The sequence below is a fragment of the Aethalodelphis obliquidens genome, unplaced genomic scaffold, assembly GCF_003676395.1.
Source record: "Aethalodelphis obliquidens isolate GAN/ISIS:26980383/991018 unplaced genomic scaffold, ASM367639v1 scaffold112, whole genome shotgun sequence".
In the NCBI taxonomy this organism is placed as follows: Eukaryota; Metazoa; Chordata; class Mammalia; order Artiodactyla; family Delphinidae; genus Aethalodelphis; species Aethalodelphis obliquidens.
In genome coordinates, this window is record NW_020838056.1 from 586,319 (window position 1) to 609,660 (window position 23,342).

General features: G+C 40.5%; 1 protein-coding gene across 9 annotated transcripts in view; it reads left to right on the top strand.

Moving 5' to 3' along the window:
- ULK4 (unc-51 like kinase 4) overlaps positions 1 to 23,342 on the top strand; it is a 523,006-nt gene that overhangs the window by 251,177 nt on the left and 248,487 nt on the right. Inside the window, exons 32-33 of one of the 9 annotated variants that reach the window (XR_003430904.1) lie at positions 14,246 to 14,541; positions 15,009 to 15,063. The exons of 6 other annotated variants lie outside the window; for them this stretch is intronic. Coding sequence is in view for 1 of the 3 variants with exons in the window: in XM_027097135.1 (XP_026952936.1) it covers positions 14,246 to 14,332 (87 nt within the window). In the remaining 2 variants the exon portion in view is untranslated. Of the gene's footprint in view, positions 1 to 14,245; positions 14,734 to 15,008; positions 15,064 to 23,342 lie in introns of those variants that run through there. 2 more of the 9 variants (XR_003430903.1, XM_027097135.1) reach the window with 2 other exon arrangements.

The following is a 23,342-nucleotide window of genomic DNA, read 5'->3' on the forward strand; positions in this document are numbered from 1 at the left end:
CATTGCATTAGTAATTCTCTATTGACTGCCCTTTTTAGGAGGAACAAACTGCATTTTTAGCCTGCTCAGTGCCCCGGGAGGCCGACCCAACCAGCTACATCACCTGGTTTCCTTAGCCTCTGGCTTCTTTGGGGTTCTGCCAGTAGGAGGTGCTGGCGTGGTTGAGGGCATCTCCCCGCCTGGTGGCCGTCCTGGCAGTGGCTGAATTCCTTTATAACTGCACTTCCTGTCTGGGGTCCCCTCCTCTGTGGCTCCAGCTCCTCTGGGGCTGTGGCAACACGATCCCTTTCCCTTGTCACTTCGGGCCTAAGAGTAGTCACTGCTGGTCCCTGGGTGCTTCAGCACCCCTGCAGGCTCTCTCCAGCTTGCCTACGCATCTGTGGAGAGTCCCTTCACTCTGCATTTTCAGCTGAGTCCTTTTGAGTGTGCCATGTGTCATCTCATCTGTGCACCACCTGTAATCTGATAACACTATCTGTGTCTGCTGCAAACTTCCAAATCTTATGTTCAACCTTGGTCTTTCATTTGGAGCCCAGAGTCTTGTGTTGAGCTGCCCATTTGAAATCTCCACATAGGTGTCTTAAAGGTATCTCAAACTTCACCTAGGCAAAGAGGTTTTCCGATTCTGCGCCCACTGCCCTTCCTCACCCATACCCAAACTGTTGCTTCTATAGTTTCCTCCATCTCCATAAAATATACCTCTCTCCATCCATGTAGGACGATCCCAGATTATATTCTCTTCTTCTTCTAAACATACCTCCATTTGCCTACTTTTTCCATCTCTGTTACCACCACCGTGTCCAGCTCACTGTCATATCTCACCTGGATTGCTGCGATGTGTCCTGCCTGACTCATCTCTCTGCTTCATGGTTTCTTTTTCTTACTATCCGTGCTCCAGATGGCAGCCAGATTTTACCTTCTTAAAATGAAAATTATATATCCCTCTCCAGTTCAAAACCTGCCAGGGCTTGCCATCCCACTGAAAAGAAAACCAAGCCTCTTTACTCGGATTCACAAAGTCCACATCATCTCTTCCTTGCACCCCTCACCACTTGCCCCATCACCTGCTTCAGCCACAGTGGCTGTCCTGTTTCTCCAGCTTGTCGACCTGATATCCACTTGGGACCGTTATGTAAAGTTCCATTTGCCTAGAATGCTCTCCCCTCACCTTGGTATGGCTGGTATCCACTTATCATTCAAGTTTGTCTAAATCTTACCTCATCTGGGAGGTGCTTCCCCCAACTGACCCGGTATTTACTTAGTCACTGTTTATCAGATCACACCATTTTAATTCTTAATGTGGCCCTTAATACTTTTTGATAGTTTTGTTGCTTATTTGTCAGTTTTGTGTCTTCACTCAGTAAGATTTAAGCTTCATGAGGGCAGGGACCTTCTTTGTCACATTCAGCACTGAAACCCCAGCACCTGGAAGAGTGAGTGACATTACTAGAAATTGTATTTGTTTTTCTGTCGATTGCCTATTCATGGCCTTGCCCATTTTTCAATATACATATTTATCATTTTCTTAGTGATTTATAAGAGCTCTTTATATGTTAATTACATTAAATTTATCACATATGACCTAAATATTTTCTTCGTTTGTCATTTGATTCTTAGTCGTATTTGTTGATCTTAGACATTTCAGATACTTTTGGAATCACATCTATATACTTTAAGATTTTGGTTTTGATATTAGACTTTAAAATAATTTCCCTGCTCCTAATTAGAACAACATTTCTCTCTCTCTTATGGTTGTGATTTTATTTTCTAACATTGAACTTTTGAATCTACTTAAAATTTGCTTTGGAGTGTGATTTAAAATAAAGATCTGAAATTGTCTTTCTCCAGTATTTAATGATTTAACACGTATTTAGGGCGTTTAGTATATACAAGGTGCTTTATACATATTAACTTCTAATCCTCATAACAACCTTATGAAGTAGTTTGCCTCATTGTTACCATGAAGAATGCAGAGGCACGGAGAGGCCAAGTACTTGCCCAAGGTCACAGGATGGTAAGAGTCAGTTCTGTCTTGCTCCGGAGTTTTGTACTGTTAACCATTAACAGTCTGCTACCTCTGTTACTGTTAAATATTCATTTCTGCACTGTTTTGTAAGTAGCCCATCCATCTCTACTGTTTGGAAAAAGCCCCTTTTAACATGATGTGAAGGTATATACATACTCAGGTCTCTTCACAAACTTTCTCACCTGCTTAATTGTTTTAACCTCTATTGTAGTGAAAGTACCACACTTAAAAATTTAGACTTTCATTTAATCTTTTCCTCATTCTTCTTCTTCAGGTGTTTTAGTATCGTTACACATTTTTACTAAAACCCAACTCTATAGAAAAATAAAAAACTGGACCATCTCTATTAAGGTGGTTTCAATTCCATAAATTCTGGCTTTATTATAAGGAACCATGAACAGACTCTTAGTGGGATATGAGGAATTACTTTTTCACACTATGATGACTCAACTCTACGGCCACTGCAGGTCGAGTCTTCATTGGACATGAAATTGTAGTGTGAACGTGATTAGCACAAGGCTGGTGACAGAATAGATGCTCAATAATTATGCTATAAATGTAGAAATGAGAATAATGTGTCAGTCTCCACATTCTTTTTCTAATTTTCATTTGTATCCTTTCTGTTAGCCTTACATATTTAATGAGTAACAATGACTTTACTCAAATGAGCTGAGGCATTGAAATCTATCCCCTTGTGCCAGTTCCTTTTGGGGAGAGAAAAATGCTGAGTTTCCAGGGTTACCCTTTCCTCCTCCACTGCTATTATCATCCCTACTGGAATGGATTAGGAGAGGCACCAAGATGTCTGGCTTCTCTGCAGGGACTTTCAGAGATTTTATTTTCAGAAAACTTTCCTCATTAGAGCCTAGGCAATTTGGGTCCACAAGAAGAAGTTTAGTAACACAAACCCATCGTTTCTTATAAGGAATCGTTATGTAACCCATTGTTTCTGAGAGAAATGGAAGCATCCATTATATGAAACACTAGTCATTGGAAACCAAGATGAGCAGGGAGATAGAGAGAATATCACTGGGTAACCTTTTGTTCTACTGAGATTGGCATTATGTATGGCATCTTTCCAAAACCGATCTATAAATAAAATTCCATACCTTTTTTTTATTATGCCGCATGCTTTTCTTTAGGTCAGCCTAGCCACAGAATGGTTTATATCCTAGGGATGAATGATGTCATTCCAGGAAGAGTGTTTTCCATTGAGTATTTTCATAGAATGTTCCATATATCAATATTTGTAATGGATTTCTTATGATGAGGCTTTGGAATTGATGTGCTACTTTGAGGACCACATTGTTTTCTTTTTTAAAAAAATTAATTTTTAAATTTATTTTTGGCTGCATTGGATCTTCGTTGCAGTGGGTGGGCTTTCTCTAGTTGCTGCGAGCGGGGGCTGCTCTTTGTTGCGGTGCATGGGCTTCTCATTGCAGTGGCTTCTCTTGTTGTGGAGCATGGGCTCTAGGGCACGCGGGCTCAGTAGTTGTGGCTAATGGGCTCTAGAGTGCAGGCTCAGTACTTGTGGCTTGCGGGCTGTAGAGTGCAGGCTCAGTAGTTGTGGTGCACGGACTTAGTTGCTCAGCGGCATGTGGGATCTTCACGGACCAGGGATCGAACCTGTGTCCCCTGCATTGGCAGGCAGATTCTTAACCACTGCACCACCAGGGAAGTCCCCATATTGTTTTCTAATAGATAAGACATTAACCTCCCACTTATATGGAGTAATTGTTGGTCCTAATGGTTAATCCTTGAAAACCACCCCCCCAAAAAAATAAATAAAAAATGTCAACTGAGTCATGCAATTTGGCTTGTATTATGCATGCATTATATATGGCTTGGGTTCAGTTGAAAAGTGAAAACAAAACTGGACTTCAGTGACCTGTGGCAGCATTCACACTTTGCAGTGCAGATGTATGGTTCTATATGACTCAGTGTCAACTGAATATATTTTTTCTGTGTGTGGTTAGTTTGTGTGTCATTAATGAGGTTCGTGACATTAGTTGCTTAAGAAAAATACACTCACCAAAAAACTAGGGTGGGAATGTTAATGTGCCTACCAGAAAGCAATTGTGTAAGTAATCAACTTAATGGTAATATTATTTTATACACTTATTTCTGCATGTATTAATATTTCCTCTTTTATGTTTCAAGTTAAGGGGCCATTCAAGGGTAAAACACTTCACATAATATATGGATAGAGCTTGATAAACTCCTAGGCCAAGCTAAGGGTAGTGCAAGTTTTTGTTTCACTTACTGTGTTGTTTTGTGCTTTCACCATGTGTGTACAAACTCTATACACATCTGCATAATTATTGACATGTACACATCAACATTTTTCCTTTGACATTTTCTCAGGCAAACTCGTTGCACTTATATTGTTGGGGAGAAATAATTTATGCCAAATAATTTTAATAAGGTAAATATTTAGGGAAATGAGCTATGACTTTTCCCCCCTGGTTAAATGTTAAAATATATTTACAGAACCCATCACTGCTATAGGAGTCAAAGAACTTGGGAAAAGGAAGAAAATGTGATAGTTTGTTCATTGGAAAAGGAAAAACAAAACGAACTAGAAAATATTTGCGGCACTTAGATGAAATAGTCCCTGTGACGTTTGATCAGTATTTACGTAAGGAAAACTGTGAAAAAAAAAATACGCATTTTCTGATTTCCGGTGTTTTGTATGAGTTTAAAATTATATATGTTTGGTCTTCCCTGGTGGCGCAGTGGTTGAGAGTCCTCCTGCCGATGCAGGGGACGCGGGTTCGTGCCCCGGTCCGGAGGATCCCATATGCCGCGGAGCGGCTGGGCCCGTGAGCCATGGCCGCTGAGCCTGCGCATCTGGAGCCTGTGCTCGGCAACGGGAGAGGCCACAGCGGTGAGAGGCCCACGTACCGAAAAAAAAAAGAAAATTATATATGTTCTACACCAGGAAATGGTAACAGCCTAGATCATCAGTTTAAAAAACTTAGTATTGTCCTTTAAATATAATGATTGCTTTTCCTTTTTGTACAAGTGTTACATTTAGATCTTCATTGTATGAAAACTGAAATACACAGAAAAGCCCAAAGAAGAAAATAGAAATTAGCTATAACCCCCTACCCAGAGATAATCATAGTTAATATTTAGTGTATTTCTGTGTTTGTTTCTATATGTCTTTCTCTCTATACGTCGTTTCTGTTTTAGATATGAACTAATAAATTTCTTTGTGTGGTTCCAGTATGCATGAATTTCAACTACTGTGGTTTAGTTAAGTAACTCCAGTTTCCTAGAAACATGGCTCACATTTCACTTACCATGGTATATAAACTGTGAGTAATTGCATTAAGTATACAGTTCACTGCTAGCTTTTTAAATCAAGTCACTAAGTGAATAACAGATGCACATCACAATGAGTGGCCTATCACATCGCTTCTTTCAAAGTCTGTTGGTGATTTGTCACGGTGTTTCTGTTCAGGCTTAGACAGCAAAATCTGTAGTTGTGTTTCCTTCTCATCTTCCAGTGATAAACCCTACAGGACATTTCACAAATGTGGATAATTGAAAAAGAGATTGAAAGACAAAAGTTCGGCAGAGAAAGGAAATGTGATAATGCTGGAAATAAAATTTTAATCAAATGTAAATGGAATTAGAGAATAAAAATCTGTGGGAATGTTGACCCCTGCTGCCATTCCAGGAAGTCTATATATGCAGCCAGAGGAACTCAGCAAAGGTGCATGTATTGACACTAGTGAGGAAGGTGGTTGTGCTGAAAAGAGTTAAGATCTCCCAGAGGAAGTGACATCAGTTAAACAATAGCATGAAGGGAGCTCTCAGAGATATTTCACAACATGGAAAGGCAAATGATAAAATATTAGAAAATGAGTATGACAATTCCCCAAAGCATAGAAGAGATGATCAGTTTATAAGTTATATGATGAGGAAAACACAAGTACTGTTCAAACTGTCGTTTGTTGGTGTTTTACAGCGATGAAATAAAACACTTTAATTCTCAATGTTTCTAATGTTTCAAATGACAGTGTAGTAAATATCAGGGATTAAAAATTCCCCTCTACATGCATAGCTGATAATAAGAGTTTTGAATGTTTCGACAACAAATTTTAAAGGTCATGCAACAATTATATTTTTTTCCCATTAATTATTAAGGTCACTTTGTGTGATTTTAACTTGCACGGTCATTGTAGCAGTAGTTTCTGTAATAACTGTAGCGGTTACAGATAGTATATTTTCCATCAAAGAGAGATCCTTTTTTTCTTAGGCATTTAGGGTAAGGGGTGGATCAACTTAATCCAGTCAGAAAGCAAGCTGTGTTAGGGCTGTCTTATTAAGACTCCGTTCTAACTTTGGTACAGTCTGTCCTTTAGGTGTGGCTTTCCTGGATGTTTGACTGAGACTTCTTAGTTCTTTGTCCCCTCAGCTCTGTAAGACTGGAAGATTCAGCTCTATGCTTCAGAATGTCCCAGCCTCATTCCCACATCTAATGCCTCATGTACATGCAAACATATTAAGGCAAATATCTTAAGGGAGAGACCATCTGAATGCTTGAAATGGATTGCTTTTCCTGACTTGTTGTTGTTTCTTTCTTTCTTTCTTTCTTTTTTTTTTTGTTATTGGAGTATAGTTGATTTACAATGTTGCGTTAGTTTCATGTGTAGAGCAAAGTGAATCGGTTGTACATATACATATATCCACTCTTTTCTTAGATTGTTTTCCCATACAGGCCATTACAGAGTATTGAGTAACTCGAGTTCCCTGTGCTATGCAGTAGGTTCTTATTAGTTATCTATTATATATATATAATATATATATATATTTATATAGCAGTAGTGTGTATGTTTCAGTCCCAATCTCCCAATTTATCCCTCTCTGCCGCAGAGCAGAATAAAGAAAAAAGAATGAAAAGAATTGAGTACAGCCTCAGAGACCTCTGGGATAACATTAAATGCAAGAAAATTTGAATTATAGGGTTTCCAGAGAAGAAGAGAAAAAGAAGGGGTCTGAGAAAATAATTGAAGAGATTATAATTGAAAACTTCCCTAACATCGGAAAGAAATAGTCAGTCAAGTCCAGGAAGCACAGAGAGTCCCATACAGGATAAATCCAAGGAGAAACATCCCAAGACACATACTAATCAAACTATCAAAAATTCAAAGAAAAAATATTAAAAGCAGCAGGGAAAAGCAACAAATAACATACAAGGGAAACGCCATAAGGTTAACAGCTGATCTTTCAGCAGAAACTCTGCAAGCCAGAAGGGAGTGGCAGGACATATTTAAAGTGATGAAAGGGAAAAACCTACAACCAAGATTACTCTACCCAGCAAGGATCTCATTCAGATTTGATGGAGAAATTAAAACCTTTACAGACAAGCAAAAGTTAAGAGAATTCAGCACCACCAAACTGGCTCTACAGCAAATGCTAAAGGAACTTCTCTAGGCAGGAAATACAAGAGGAGGAAAAGACCTACAATAACAAACCCCAAACAATTACGAAATGGTAATAGGAACATACCTATCGATATTTACCTTAAATGTAAATGGATTAAGTGCTCCAACCAAAAGACACAGACTGGCTGAATGGATACGAAAACAAGTCCCATATATGTGCTGTCTACAAGAGACCCACTTCAGACCTAGGGACACATAGACTGAAAGTGAGGGGATGGAAAAACATATTCCATGCAAATGGAAATCAAAAGAAAGCTGGAGTAGCAACACTCATATCAGACAAAATAGACTTTAAAATAAAGACTATTACAAGAGACAAAGAAGGACACTACATAATGATCAAGGGATCGATCCAAGAAGAAGATATAACAATTGTAAATATTTATGCACCCAGCATAGGAGCACCTCAATACATATGGCAAATGCTAACAGCCATAAAAGGGGAAATCGACGGTAACACAATAATATAGGAGGAGACTTTAACACCCCACTTTCACCAATGGACAGATTATCCAAAATGAAAATAAATAAGGAAACACAAGCTTTAAAAGACACATTAGACCAATAAACTTAAGTGATATTTATAGGATATCCCATCCCAAAACAACAGAATACACTTTCTTCTCAACTGCTCATGGAACATTCTCCAGGATAGATCATATCTTGGGTCACAAAGCAAGCCTCGGTAAATTTAAGAAAATTGAAATCGTATCAGGTATCTTTTCGGACCACAGCCCTATAAGACCAGATATCAATTACAGGAAAACAACTGTGAAAAATACAAACACGTGAAGGCTAAAAAATACACTACTAAATAACCAAGAGATCACTGAAGAAATCAAAGAGGAAATCAAAAAATACTTAGAAACAAATGACAATGGAGACACGATGACCCAAAACCTATGGGATGCAGCAAAAGCAAGTTCTAGGAGGGAAGTTTATAGCAATACAATCCTACCTCAAGAAACAAGAAAGATTTCAAATAAACAACCTAACCTTATACCTAAAGCAGTTAGAGAAAAAAAAAAACCAAAGTTAGCAAAGGAGAGAAATCATAAAGATCAGATCAGAAATAAATGAAAAAGAAATGAAGGAAACAATAGCAAAGATCAATAAGACTAAAAGCTGGTTCTTTGAGAAGATAAACAAAGCTGATAAACCATTAGCCAGACTCATCAAGCAAAAAGGGAAAAGATTCAAATCAACAGAATTAGAAATGAAAAAGGAGAAGTAACAACTGATACTGCAGAAATACAAAGGATCATGAGAGATTACTACAAGCAACTCTATGCCAATAAAATGGACAACCTGGAGGAAATGGACAAATTCTTAGAAAAGTACAAACTTCCAAGACTGAACCAGGAAGAGACAGAAAATATAAACAGACCAATTACAAACACTGAAATTGAAACTGTAATTAAAAATCTTCCAACAGAAGCCCAGGACCAGATGGCTTCACAGGTGAAATCTATCAAGCATTTAGCGGAGAGCTAACACGTATCCTTCTAAAACTCTTCCAAAATATGGCAGAGGGAGGAACACTCCCAAACTCACTGTATGATGCCACCATCACCCTGAAACCAAAACCAAAGATGTCACAAAACAAACTAAAGACCAATATCACTGATGAACATAGATGCAAAATCCTCAAGAAAATACTAGCAAACAGAATCCAACAACACATTAAAAGGATCATACACTATGATCAAGTGGGTTTTATCCCAGGAATGGAAGGATTCTTCAATATACACAAATCAATCAGTGTGATACACCATATTAACAAATTGAAGAATAAAAACCATATGATCATCTCAGTAGATGCAGAAAAAGCTTTTGACAATATTCAGCACCCGTTTATTATAAAAAATCTCCAGGAAGTGAGCATAGAAGGAACATACCTCAACATAATAAAGGCTATATATGACAAACACACAGCCAGCATCATTCTCAATGGTGAAAAACTGAAACCATTTCCTCTAAGATCAGGAACAAGACAGGGTTGCCCAATCTCACTGCTATTATTCAACATAGTTTTGGAAGTCTTTGCCATGGCTCTCAGAGAAGAAAACGAAATAAAACGAATCCAAATCGGAAAAGAAGTAAAGCTGTCACTGTTTGCAGATGACATGATACTACACATAGAGAATCCTGAAGGTGATACCAGAAAACTACTAGAGGTTGTCACTGAATTTGGTAAAGTAGCAGGATACAAAATTAATGCACAGAAATCTCTTGCATTCCTATACGCTAACGATGAAAAATCTGAGAGAGAAATTAAGGGAACAATCCCATTTACTACCGCAACGAAGAGAAAAAAATACCTAGGAATAAACCTTCCTAAGGAGAAAAAAGACTTGTATGCAGAAAACTGTTAGACACTAATGAAAGAAATTAAGATACAGACAGATGGAGAGATATACCATGTTCTTGGACTTGAAGAGTCAACCTTGTGAAAATGACTATACTACCCAAAGCAGTGTACAGATTCGGTGCAATCCCTATCAAACTACCAATGACATTTTTCACAGAACTCAAACAAAAACTTTTTACAATTGGTATGGAAACACAAAAGACCCCGAATAGCCAGCGCAATCTTGAGAAAGAAAAATGGAGCTGGAGGAATCAGGCTCCCTGACTTCAGACTATACTACAAAGCTACAGTAATCAAGACAATATGGTACTGGCACAAAAACAGAAATACAGTTCAGTGGAACAGGATAGAAAGCCCAGAGATAAACCCATGCACCTGTGGTCACCTAATCTATGACAAAGGAGGCAAGGATATACAATGGAGTAAAGACATCCTCGTCAGTAAGAGGTGCAGGGAAAACTGGGCAGCTACATGTAGAAGAATGAAATTAGAACACTTCTTAACACCATACACAAAAATAAACTCAAAATTGATTACAGATCTAAATGTAAGGCCAGACATTATAAAACTCTTAGAGGAGAACACAGGAAGAACACTCTATGACAGAAATCACAGCACAATCCTTTTTGACCCACATCCTAGAGAAATGGAAATAAAAAGAAACAAATGGGACCTAATGAAATTTCAAAGCTTTTGCACAGCAAAGGAAACCATAAACAAGACGAAAAGACAACCCTCAGAATGGGAGAAAATATTTGCAAACGAAGCAACGGACAAAGGATTAATCCCCAAAATATACAAGCAGCTAATGCAGCTCAATATCAAAAAACAACCCAATCCAGAATTGGGCAGAAGACCTAAACAGACATTTCTCCAAAGAAGATATACAGATTGCCAACAAACACATGAAAGAATGCTCAACATCACTAATCATTAGAGAACTGCAAATCAAAACTACAGTGAGGTATCACCTCACAGCGGTCAGAATGGCCATCATCAAAAAATCTACAAACAATAAATGGTGGAACAGGTGTGGGGAAAAGGGAATCCTCTTGCACTATTGGTGCGAATGTAAATTGATAACGGCCACTCTGGAGGACAGTATGGAGGTTCCTTAAAAGACTAAAAATAGAACTACTGTATGACCTAGCAATCCCACTACTGGGCATGTACCCTGAGAAAACCATAATTCAAAAAGAGGCATGTACCACAATGTTAATTGCAGCACTATTTACAATAGCCAGGACATGGAAGCAAGCTAAGTGTCCATCGACAGATGAATGGATAAAGAAGATGTGGTATATATACACAATGGAATATTACTCAGCCATAAAAAGTAATGAAATTGCGTTATTTGTAGTGAGGTAGATGGACCTAGCATCCGTCATATAGTGAAGTAAGTCAGAAAGAGAAAAACAAATACCGTATGCTAACACATATATATGGAATCTAAAAAAAAAAAAGTTCTGATGAACCTAGGGGCAGGACAGGAATAAAGACACAAAGGTAGAGAATAGACTTGAGGGCACTGGGACAGGGAAGGGTAAGCTGGGATGAAGTGAAAAAGTATCATTGATATATATACACTACCAAATGTAAAATAGATAGCTAGTGGGAAGCAGCTGCATAGCACAGGGAGATCAGCTGGGTGTTTTGTGACCACCTAGAGGGATGGGATAGGGAGGGAGGGTGGGAAGGAGGTGCAAGAGGGAGGGGATATGGGGATAGATGCATACATATAGCTGATTTAGTTTGTTATACAGCAGAAACTATACAGCAGCATTGTAAAGCAATTATACTCCAATAAAGATGTTAAAGATGTATATATACCCAAAAGCATTGAAAAAAAAATAGTACTGCTCATTGACAATGCATCTAGTTATCCAAGAGCTCTGATGGAGATGTACAACCAGATTAATGTTGTTTTCATGCCTGCTACCACAACATTCATTCTGCAGCCCATGAATCAAGAAGTCATTTCAACTTTTAAGTCTTACTCTTTATGAAAGACATTTCATAACGCTGTAGTTGCCATAGATGGTGATTCCTCTAAAGGATCTGGGCAAAGTCAATTGAAAACCTTCTGGGAAATATTTACTATTCTAGATGCCATTAACGTCATTCATGATTCATGGGAAGAAGTCAGACTCTCAATATGAACAGGAGTTTCGCAGAAGTTGGTTCCCACCCTCGTGGATTACTTTGAGGGGTTCAAGACTTCAGTGGGAGAAGCAACTGCACACGTAGTGGCCATAGCAAGAGAACTAGAATTAGAAGTGGAGCCTGAAGATGTGACGGAATTGCTGCAACCCTGTGATAAAACTTTCATGGGTGAGGAGTTACTTCTTGTGGATGAGCAGAGGAAGTGGTTTCTTGAGATGGAATCTATTCCTGCTGAAGGTGCTGTGAAGATCGTTGAAATGATACAAAGGATTTAGAATAGTACATACACTTAGTTGATAAAGCAGTGGCAGCGTCTGAGAGGAGTGATTGCAATTTTGAAAGACGTTCTGTGGGCAAAATGCACTCAAACAGAATTGCAAGCTACAGAGGAATTGTTCATGAAGGGACGAGTCCATGGATGTGGCAGACTTCATTGTCGTTTTAGTTTAAGAAATTGTCGCAGCCGTCCCAACCTTCAACAGCCACAGAAATGACCGGGCAGCAGCCATCGGGATCAAGGCCCAGGCCCTCCACCAGCAAAAAGATTGTGACTTGCTGAGGGTTCAGGTAGTGGTTAGCATCTTTTAGCAATAAATTATTTTTAAATTAAGGTATGTACGTTGTTTCTTTAGACATGACGCTTTCGCACAATAGACTATAGTAGAGTGTAAATGACTTGCACGTGCCCTGGGAAACCAAAGAGTTTGCGTGACCCACTTTATTATGATATTTGTGTGTTTGTGATGAAACTGAACTTGCAATATCTCTGAGTTATGCCTGTACCACTGACTGGGGGAGATTTTACTCAGCCTGTACAGACTTTCTGTTCGGCTTCCCAGCCTTGTGCAGCTTCAGAATCCATTAAATGTCTTCCGGGGACACTGCTTTTGCATCCGAGGCCCCTGAAGTTTCCTATTTGTCATTCCAGCCCCATACGACCTTTCAAACCATTGCTAGTTTCTCAGGCCTTCAGTGGAGGCCCTCTCTAGGTACCAAGCTTAACTTTCAGCCAGCATCTAGAACCAGCAGATGCCCCCCTCCCTAGTGGGGGAAATGTTTGGAAGTGTCAGTTCACCCTGGAAAAGTTCTCTACTTTCTGGATTTTAGTTCAGTTACTTCTTGGTGCTTTTGAGCCCGCTGTTATCTCTACAAATATGGTTTTGTAATTTTTCTGGAGTTTTCTAGTTGTAAGGTGGTATTATTGGCCTGTGTGACCCACTGTATCCTACTAGAGGCAGAAGTGTCCTAATTCATTATACTTCGCTTTTATCTTTTTGAATTTCCTTTTGCTTTCTTTTGGTAACTTCATTTTTTCCTTCGCTTTTTAAAAACTGAGTGTGTATTTGTATATTTTTATTGTTGTAGTATCTAATGCTGTATGTTTTCCTCTGATAACTTTAGCAGTATTCCATAGATACTATTGCGTTGTTTTCATTATCCTTATTTTCATAGAACTTTGCAATTTGGATCTGTATTTCCCTCAAGAGTTTTAAAATAGCATTTCAGAAAAGCTTGTTTGGTTTTTTAATTACTTAATAGTATTGGATAATTGCACTGAAGAATTTTTATTTTGGGGGAAATTTATTGATGTTTTCTTTATGTCTGCTCTGTTGAATTTTCATGAATTCTCTGTGTATGCTTGTGTACACTCTGTGTACGTATGTCAGAATTTGACACATATCTCTAAGATATGGCTTATGGAGCAGTTATCATGCATAGCCATACTAATAAGCTATCTCAGATGGAAGGAGGTGGTATATAGTACCCGATTATTAGTATGGTTTCATGTATTTCTCTTCACTTCTTCTGACTTCTGAGAGTTGGTGCTGTGTTATTGGGCGTTTACATCTTAGTAATCATTATGAACTTACTACATTTTATGATCTCTAGTTAAAGTTGTTTCGTAAGTGTATCCTTAATAATAATTTTTTTTCTCTCTTTTCAGACCTTAATACAAAGGTAGAATGGAAAGTTGGTACGGATTTATGTCTGTTCATCATATAACACCCTCCCAACCTCTTTTCCCATTGGTACCATTCTTTCTAAATGTGAGTTTTTCTATTAAGTCCTTTATTTCTTAATAGCCTCCCTTAGGATTTGGCCCAGAGACTCATTTAATTAGCGAATGGTGATTCTAGTTAAGCTTCATAGCTTTATCATCGTGACACGTTTTGCAAGTAAACATGCTTTGGAAAGAATATCTAAAGCCCCACCTACCTATTCTGACAGGTGCTTCCGGTTCTCTGCAGAGACCAGAATGAACACCCTCTCCCATCTTCCTCTATGGCATCCCATGAGAGATCGCATGATTGTTGATAGTCGTTTGCCTGCCCCTTGACGGATTGTGTGATTGTTCACAACTCATGTACTCAAGGGTTCGCATCTAGATGGCTATGCAGGAGCGTCTTGCTGGAAGCAAACAGTCCAGCAGTTCCAGTCTGTAGTAACAAAACACTCGGAACATGGTACCAGTCCATCAAAGAGTCGTAGGAGGAGAACAAGCACGGGGGCTAAGTCCTGAGGAGGTGAGGTGGCCGGTAGTGTGGAACCCACCAGCGGCTGAGGTGGGGATGACTGTGACTCCCTTTCAAGCCTGGTCTAGAAGGAGCTGCCTGGTTGGAGATAGTCTTTCTAGCAGGTAATACGTTACTGTTGAACAGGATTCTAATTAGAGTGTAATGTTTTCCTCTGAAATAAATATAAAACAAAGTATTCATCTCTCTGAATGGTTACTTCCTCATTGCAGAATGAGTAAAATTTTAGATGATCCATCTCATCTTATTAATCCCACTGGGTTTATTAAATGAGACTTGTTTATGCTTGCAACTCAAATTGCTGTAAAAGGTTGTTTCAATAGACAGAGGTAAAATCATAATAAAATAATTTAGTAAAAGTGGGAGCTAGGAGTATGCTTAATGGAACATGATTAGATTTAATTTTCTTACTGCTTCCATCATTAAAGCTCCATTATCTTTTCTGAAACCTCATTTAGGCTTCCAGCCACAGCACAAGTCTGAGGCATTTCTGGGGAGCACATAGAAGCCGTGAGTTCCATTAAAAAACAAAAATAGCCAGTAATATGCTGTTCTTTCATTTTTGCTATTTGATATCAGCATCTCACATCCAGAGTATCGTATATCCTCCGTCTAACCTCATCTCTCTCTTTTTTTTTTAAATTTTTTTAGGCATAATCACCATGTGTGGTTATGTTTTTGTTTTTGTTTTTGTGTGGCTGCATTGGGCCTTTGTTGCCGCCTCTGGGCTTTCTGTAGTTGCAGCGAGCGGGGGCTGCTCTTGGTTGTGGTGCGCGGGCTTCTCATTGTGGTGGCTTTTCTTGTTGTGGAGCACAGGCTCTAGGTGTGTGGGCTTAAGTAGTTGCAGCACGCGGGCTCAGTAGGTGCAGCACGCGGACCCTAGAGCGTGCGGGCTTCAGTACTTGTGGCTCGTGAGCTCTAGAGCGCAGGCTCAGTAGTTGCAGCGCACGGGCTTAGTCGCTCTGCGACATGTGGGATCTTCCCGGACCAGGGCTCGAATCCGTGTCCCCCGCATTGGCAGGCGGATTCTTAACCACTGCGCCACCAGGAAAGCCCTCTGACTTCATCTCTTGAAAGCCGTATGTATCGTTATCTGAGAGCTTTCATACAAAAGAAGTTTGGTTTTATAGTTGAAAAGAAAACTAAGACTTACTGATGACTGTCCCTAAAGTGCAGAGGCTCTGAGAATTCCTAAGAATCCTTCTGGTTAGCCCTTTGCCTTCAAGGATATCCACAGCTACATCATATTTGTAGATAATAACAGAATCAGTGTTAGCCTTCTACTCATGGTAGAAGGATCGTTAAGAATCCATATGCCTTAAAAACCTCCAGAAGTTTTTGTCCCCTCTGTTTGCTGTAACCAAGGAGTGAGAACTGGCCTTTCCAGCCAGAGAGGTCGAGCCTAGTGAATTCAGGCTCAGTCTGAAGTCAGTGCCCAGAGGCCCGCAGGGCCAAGTGAAAGCAGGAAGGGAGGTGTGGAGGCCAGGTGGTGAAGGCTGCTCAGAGGTGAGCTGAGCGAGGTTGGCAGGGAGTGACCCCTGTGGAGTTGACCACGCGGGTGACGTGGTGCCACTCCTGCCCACTCTGTGCGGAGATGAGGTAACTCAGATCTGTGAGTCATAGTGACAGTGGATGTCTAGTTTGCTTTCAACTCCACTGAATCCCCAAGAAATTAATATCCTGGGCATGTAGTATAAACCAGGATTTAGTGTGGGTTCCAAAAGTCTTAGCCAAGTGTTGAGAGTAACCGGCCTCAGTGTGCCCTTGGAACGTCTTCTGTCTCTCAACTGCATGTTCCTAAGTTGCAGGGTCTCTGCTTTTCCTCAGGTTCTAGACCTCCCCAGGTTCCTTCCCAGGTCCGTTCCCGTCTCCTTCCTAAAATCTTCTTTCATCATCTCAGTTCTCCAAGGTCTCATTCCCTGGGATACTTAGAGTAGGGCTTGCCTTGATTGGCACGCTGTGCTGCCCCTTAGCCTGTTCTGACTGTCTGCCCCGCCCACCCACTGGATGGGAAGCTCCCCAATGGCAGGTATCTCGGGGCAGGTTTGGGGCGCTTCATCAGGATCTAGGGCAGGCCTGGCATATGCTGGTCTTAGTACAGATTGTTGAAGGAGTGACATTCATTTGTGTGCAGAGGAGATTTTTCATTTTTTACCTTCTTCAAAATTATATACTCTATTTTCTGTAATACAGCAGGGTATCAGTTGGGCAGACTACTCAAAATGATGAATAGTTAACAAATTGTTCATGTAGTACTCTGTAAAGAGTTTTGTGTATGTCTGTGCAAGTGTATGTGTTTGTATGTTTTTAAATTTATGCAATTTCACACTAAGACCTTTTTGCTTTTTTAGTGTGGGGTCTTAGCTACCATCCATTTATTCTGTCCAAGTCAGTTTTGTTTTCTATGTTATAAAACCCTGTGATTCAGCAGACAGTAATTCATAAACATACTCTTTCTCTCCCTCCCTTCCAAAATTTATGCGGTGAGGTTGGCATTGATGGTAACTCAGCTAGATTCTGCTATTTGGGGTTCTTCTAGGGGGCTGAAGAAAGGCAGGATTCTGAGGACTTTTTTCCTCACATTATATCACAACTTTATATTGTTCTTGGGTTTGATCGGTGAGCATTCTGTGGAGGGGTAGATGGGGGGATGCCAATCTGGTGCTGAAACTTATTTTTAAGTGATCTTTGCCACAACCCACAGATAAATATTTGAGACTGTGCAGAACAGTTTCGTTTAACTGTAGTCCCAAAGCTTAGAAATTGTTATGTAATTTGACATTGTTTAACCTCTCATTCAGAGATTCATTTGGGAAAGACACAGCATCGGGTATAGCATCAAAGGATGTTAGGGAAGAAAAGGACCTTAGCTTGAGTCTCCAAGTAGATCGTTTCTCTCTGGGCACCCATTTCTGCAGCCACAAAAGACCCCTGCTGCTGCTTCCAGTGGAGCTCGCAGCCCTGCACCTGGATAAGACAGCTGATGCAAAATGATGCATCTGGGCGCTCTGCCCCTCTGAGTTGCTGTAGGGGAAAGTCTCCCTGTCATCTGTATGGCTTTAGACAACGTGTTTCCAGCTGCCTGAGGTTTTGCCTCTTTCTCTGCCCTTGTTGGATCTGGTGACAATGAGTTGGACGATGTGGCCTAGAGGCATTGCTCTCGGCCTCTCTCTCTGGTGGAGTGCAGACCCCTGGTGGGAGCAGAACCCACACGTTTTGTTGAACTTCAGAGCACAGAGAGACGTGCAACGTTTCAGAACTGGAGCTACGTGAATTATTTCTTCCGCTTCCTCAACAGGTTTTGGTTGGTTGATTGGTTTGCTTAACCTGCTACTTGTGCCCTGAGAGATGAGGTTCTAAGTTTAGCCAATAAGACTGGCGAATGATAAAGTCCAGTCCTCCGGGAGTGGGCTGTTTATGCCTGTGAAGCTCAGGGCCATCGGCTAGGGATCAACACCCCTTCTCTGTTCACCCCACACCAACACAAGCTCATGACAGCCGTCACCATTCATTATCATGCACCCCAACAGGAGGAAGGATTCCCGGCCAGCCAGTCAGCCCGAGGGGACCAGGCATCTAGTCATTTGCAGCTCATCAAAATTCACATGCAGGCCCCCACTCACTGCAACTAGAGAAAGCCCGCGCGCAGCAAGGAAGACCCAAGGCAGCCAAAAAAGAAATAAATGTAAAGTAAAAAAAAAAAAATTTCACGTGCAGGAGGGGCTCTGACACCATCACTCTACTCACAGGTGAGAGTGTGGTAGCAAGAAAGCAACCCAAAAGGAGGGCTCCACGAATCCAGAAACAGCTGGAAGTGCCCAGAGTTAAAGAGAACAGTTAAAGTGCCCCGACTTAAAAAGCACTTCCTCTTGCTTTTCTGCTCCCTGACTGTTGAGAATGGCAGGGGTCCCCTGGGGGCTGACAGTAGACAGTGGTACCGTGTAGGAACAAGAGCTCTGTCTGTGTGCACCTCCCTCTGAAACACTGGTCAGCATTTCTTTGCAGGCACCCAGTGGCTGGATGTGTGCTAGGTCTCTGCCTCATTTTTCGTTCCAGACGGAGGTGAACAGCTGCCTTGGATGCAGAGACCTCTCGATTCAGCACCTGCAGACGGGGGGTTATTCCCTGAGCTCAGCCCTACTGGGCTGACTTTTCCTCTTGGGGAAAATCCTTCTGACCCTCTTTTCTTCCTTCCCATCCTTTCTCCCTCCGTAGTCTGTCTCCCTTCCATCCTTCCTCCCTCCCCTTATTCTTAGCACTCGTTCTGATTTCTGGTTTTCTCTCAGACCTGCATGAGGAAAATTTAATGATGCCAACTTGACATCTAAGGTCTTCAAGCTGAAGTTCATTTATTGAAATACAGGAGTCAAAAATATGAAAACACCATAGCTTTCCCTTTTCCCTCCTCCTCACTTGCTCATTCCTGAGCTCAAGGGACTTTTCAGGAACTGGTGGGACTGCTGGTTTCATGCAGAAACAGTGCCGCGACCAAATGGGCGCTCCATAGATGAGTCTTGGGTGCCTAACCTATAGCCAAGGCTGCCAAGGGTGTTTGTCCCAGAATAGATATTAAAGGGGAGGGTCAACTGATGTCTCAAGGCTCTTAGACATACTGCCTCGTTTGGCATAAGAAATTAATTTAAACTGTCATTTCCCTTTTCAACTTCAGAAATGGACACTGGCAAGTATATGGTCACTTTCTCCCATGGTCAAGTTGGTCAGTCTCCTGACTCTTCTTGTTTGCCCAGCCCATGCCCTGCAGGTTTATGGATCCTTTTTCTCAAACCTTTTCCCAGCAAAATACACCTTGATCCCCCCTGTGGTTGTCCAGCATGAACCACATTAACATTGACCAGTTTATGCTTATATCTAGGGAATCTTCCAATTCCATTTAATTTTTTAAATGCTAGTAAGAACACAAAATGTCATCTAGGAAATGAAAAATTCCTGAGATGATTTTATCACATTGCAGCCAGTTTGTTTTCCAAGATGTTATAGTTTTTATCGTCGTGTGGCCAAAAATGAGCTTATCGAACGTTCCAACAAATATAACTGTTATTATCTAAGTAGAGTCTAAGAAAAGGAAAACTGCCCTCCATTATGGAGATTGAGAACAAAAGTGTGATCATGCATAAAATACCAAGGGCAGCAAATTTTAGGGAGAGTGACAGAGATCTGGGCTGCCTTAGATGCTGCTGATTTTTAAACATCACATATATGTGTTTGCAGTTCCCCTGATGTCTGATTTGTTACCTGCTCAGAATCATTTATTGGGAAAAGGTGCTCCTTGTTTAACATCTCTATGAGATGGCTAGGCTCTCCTATCACCTCTTTAGAGATAACCCTCTGCAACAAAAACTGGTTGAAAAAATCCTGTCAGCTCCAGAAAGTATGTGCTTCCCAGGCATGGGGGTCAGTAGGCATTATGTTGAGGTTTTCCCATTTCCCCAACGCTATCTCACCTACCTGTTCAGGGATAAGAGCTGACCTATATCAAAGAAGATGCTAAGGACAAATGAGTCTGCAGCCCTGGGGAGCAGTACTTAAAGCACTACTCCAGTGTGCACAAAATTTGTATCCATCTTTAAAGTTACCTCCTTGACCCTGCATACCTCGATATGATCGTTATTTATTTTTTTATTGAAGTATAGCTAATTTACAGTGTTTTGTTAATTTCTGCTGTACAGCAAAGTGATTCAGTTATACATGTATATACATTCTTTTCCATATTCTTTTCCATTATGGTTTATCACAGGATATTGAATATAGTTCCCTGTGCTTTACAGTAGGACCTAGTTTATCCATTCTGTATATAATAGTTTGCGCCTGCTAATCCCAAACTCCCAATCCATCCCTCCCCCACCCCCCTACTCCACCTTGGCAACCACGAGTCTGCCTCTATATCTGTGATTCTCTTTGTTTCGTAGATAGGTTCATTTGTGTCATATATTAGGTTCTGCATATAAGTGACATCATATGGCATTTGTCTTTCTCTTTCTGACTTACTTCACTTAGTATGATCATCTCTAGTTGCATCCATGTTGCTGCAGATGGCATTATTCATCCTTTTTTATGGCTGCGTAGTATTTCATTGTGTATGTGTACCACATCTTCTTTATCCATTCCCTGATGTGAATTTTAGAATCGTGAGGGCAAAGTGAGGTAATGGAAAAGGAAGATGCACTTCTGAGTTGAAGTCCTGGCCCTATTCCTTATGTTCCCTTCTCAGGGCTTTGATTTCTTTATTTTTAAAATCAAATGATTGACATAGAAAGTCCTCTCCAGTTCTTCCAAAGTCTGGTAGTATGATTCTTGCTTTGCTCCAGGCTTGCCAGCTGTTTTGGGGCAGGCCAAGGAGCTCTTATGTTTTTTTCAGCCCAGTTTTTTTTTCACTTACTGCACCATTTCTTTATGTGCCTTGCAACCCTAGGTTTAAGTAAACTTCCAGTCGTTTCCCGGTAATATCTTTTTCCTGCAGGTTTTACTGGTTCTGCTTTGGGACTGGAACCATGAGTACCAACGCCTGGGGAACTCCCACTGCAAAAACTGCCAACTCCCACAGTCACGATAGCTGTAATTGAAAGCTGTCTTGTGCTAATTCTGTGTATTGATCTTTTCATTCATTTTTGCCTTCTGTAATATTTTCTTTCTTTAGAATAGGACACTTCTTTATATTTGTGAGCAGTTATCTTTAACGGAGGGTCCCATTAAAACTGTCAACGTCTTTCAGAATTTTAGAGTGTACATTTTCCATGCTGATTCAAGTGCTTCATGAGTACTTGACAAATATGTAGCAGGTGAGAGATTTTATGTGTTTCATTTTAAGTCAAAATATCTGAATGCATCACTTATTGCAAACATTATTCAGATGTAAATAGATACTGGTAGAAAACGTTTTGAGAAAGGTCTTTTTTTTATCCTTTTGTAGTTCTGTTTCACACCCTTAAATAGCAAACTTTAGGCGCTCCATAAATATTTACTGATTGCTTCATTGAAGGCAGTTTCTAGTTGCTGACAAGTTCATTTCTCGAAAGAGCATCCCACAAGCTGTATATCCCTTCCCAAGCTGTGTTCGTATAAGCGACATTGAGCGTTTCCTTATTTTACCAGAGGCCACTGCATACTGGGCACTGCACCTAGGCTCTGGAGACCCGGCTAAAAGTCCTGATTTTTCCCTCAAGGGGCTCGGCACTGGCCGAGGAATCGATGAACGACAGTTAAGGGATGTGGTAGGTGCTGTGATGAAGGCAAGCACGGGAAGGTGATGGAAACGCCGTCCAACGTGAGAAGGGCAGCCTTCGTGCCTGCCCGCACCCCAGCTTCAGCAGACAACATCTGGCCTGAATTTTTAAGAAGGAATATGAGTTTGCCAAGCCTTTAATGTTGTTTTTTTATTGTTGTTGTTGTTCTTTTCCTCTTCCTTTTCTTTTTTTTAATTCGGGTATAGCTGTTTTACAATGTTGTGTTAGTTGCTACTGTACAGTGAAGTAGAGTTCCCTGTGCTATACAGCAGGATCTCATTAGTTATTTTATACATATTAGTGTATATATGTTAATCCCAATCTCCTGATTCATCCCCCCCTCCTCCTTGGTGTCCATACGTTTGTTCTCTTCTACATCTGTGTCTCTATTTCTGCCTTGCAAACTGGTTCATCTGTACCATTTTTCTAGATTCCACAGATAATATACAATATTTACATATTATATACAAATAATATATATAATAATATATTATATTATTATATATAATAATATAATAATATACAATATATAATAATATACATACATATGTATATACATATATACATATATAATATAATATACTATATATAATAAATACAATAATATACAATATTTGTTTCTTTCTGACATACTTCACTCTGTCTCTTATATACAAATAATATATATAATAATATATATATAATAATATAATAATATACTATATATAATAATATACAATAATATACAATATTTGTTTCTGTCTTTCTGACATACTTCACTCTATATGACTGTCTCTGGGTCCATCCACATCTCTACAAATGACCCAGTTTCGTTCCTTTTGTTGTTGTTGTTGTTCTTTGCACGTTGGCAGGGATGCTAATAGAAGGCAGGAGGGGTTTTGTGTCTGGATGCACACTTGTATTTTCTCTTTCTCATCTGTCCCCGCTATTTCAGGCCTGTATTTAGCTCAGAGAGTGTGTTGTGGGCCAGAGTGGCCTGTCTTTCAACACTCCAGGCAGACACATGAAAGGGGTACAATCCATCCCTGGGGACACTGGTCCTGGCAGCTTCCCTTCGGCTCCACGGCCAGGGTTCTCCCTCCTGAATAGTGTTGGCTCGGGCCTGCTACGCCTGCCTTGAGGCCTAGGGCCCTGCTGGGAGCCCAGAGGACGGAAGCTTCCTGCTAGAAGCCTAAATAATGTGAAAGGGCACGGCTGGGGAAGCCAAGTGACACAATTAACCTGCCGGAAGGGCATCCACAGTGCACTGCCGTGGGTGTTGCACAGGACTGGGATTCTAGAGCCGAGCTGGCACACTGATTGACAGATGGTACCAGCCGAGCCAGACTCCCTTCTGTGCCAGCTGGAATGTATTGCTGATAATAACTTGTGTTTGCTGCCAGAGAGGCTCTACCATGTTTGTCAGTCAAATTTAAAAACAATTTGAAACTCTTTTCTCTTGTGTGTTTAACCAGAAGGATGGAGGGAGATCTAAATAAAAGAAAGGACTTAATTTTATACCTCTAGGCCCTTAGGGTGAGAGCATCATATGTTTTTGGCTACAGATTGGAG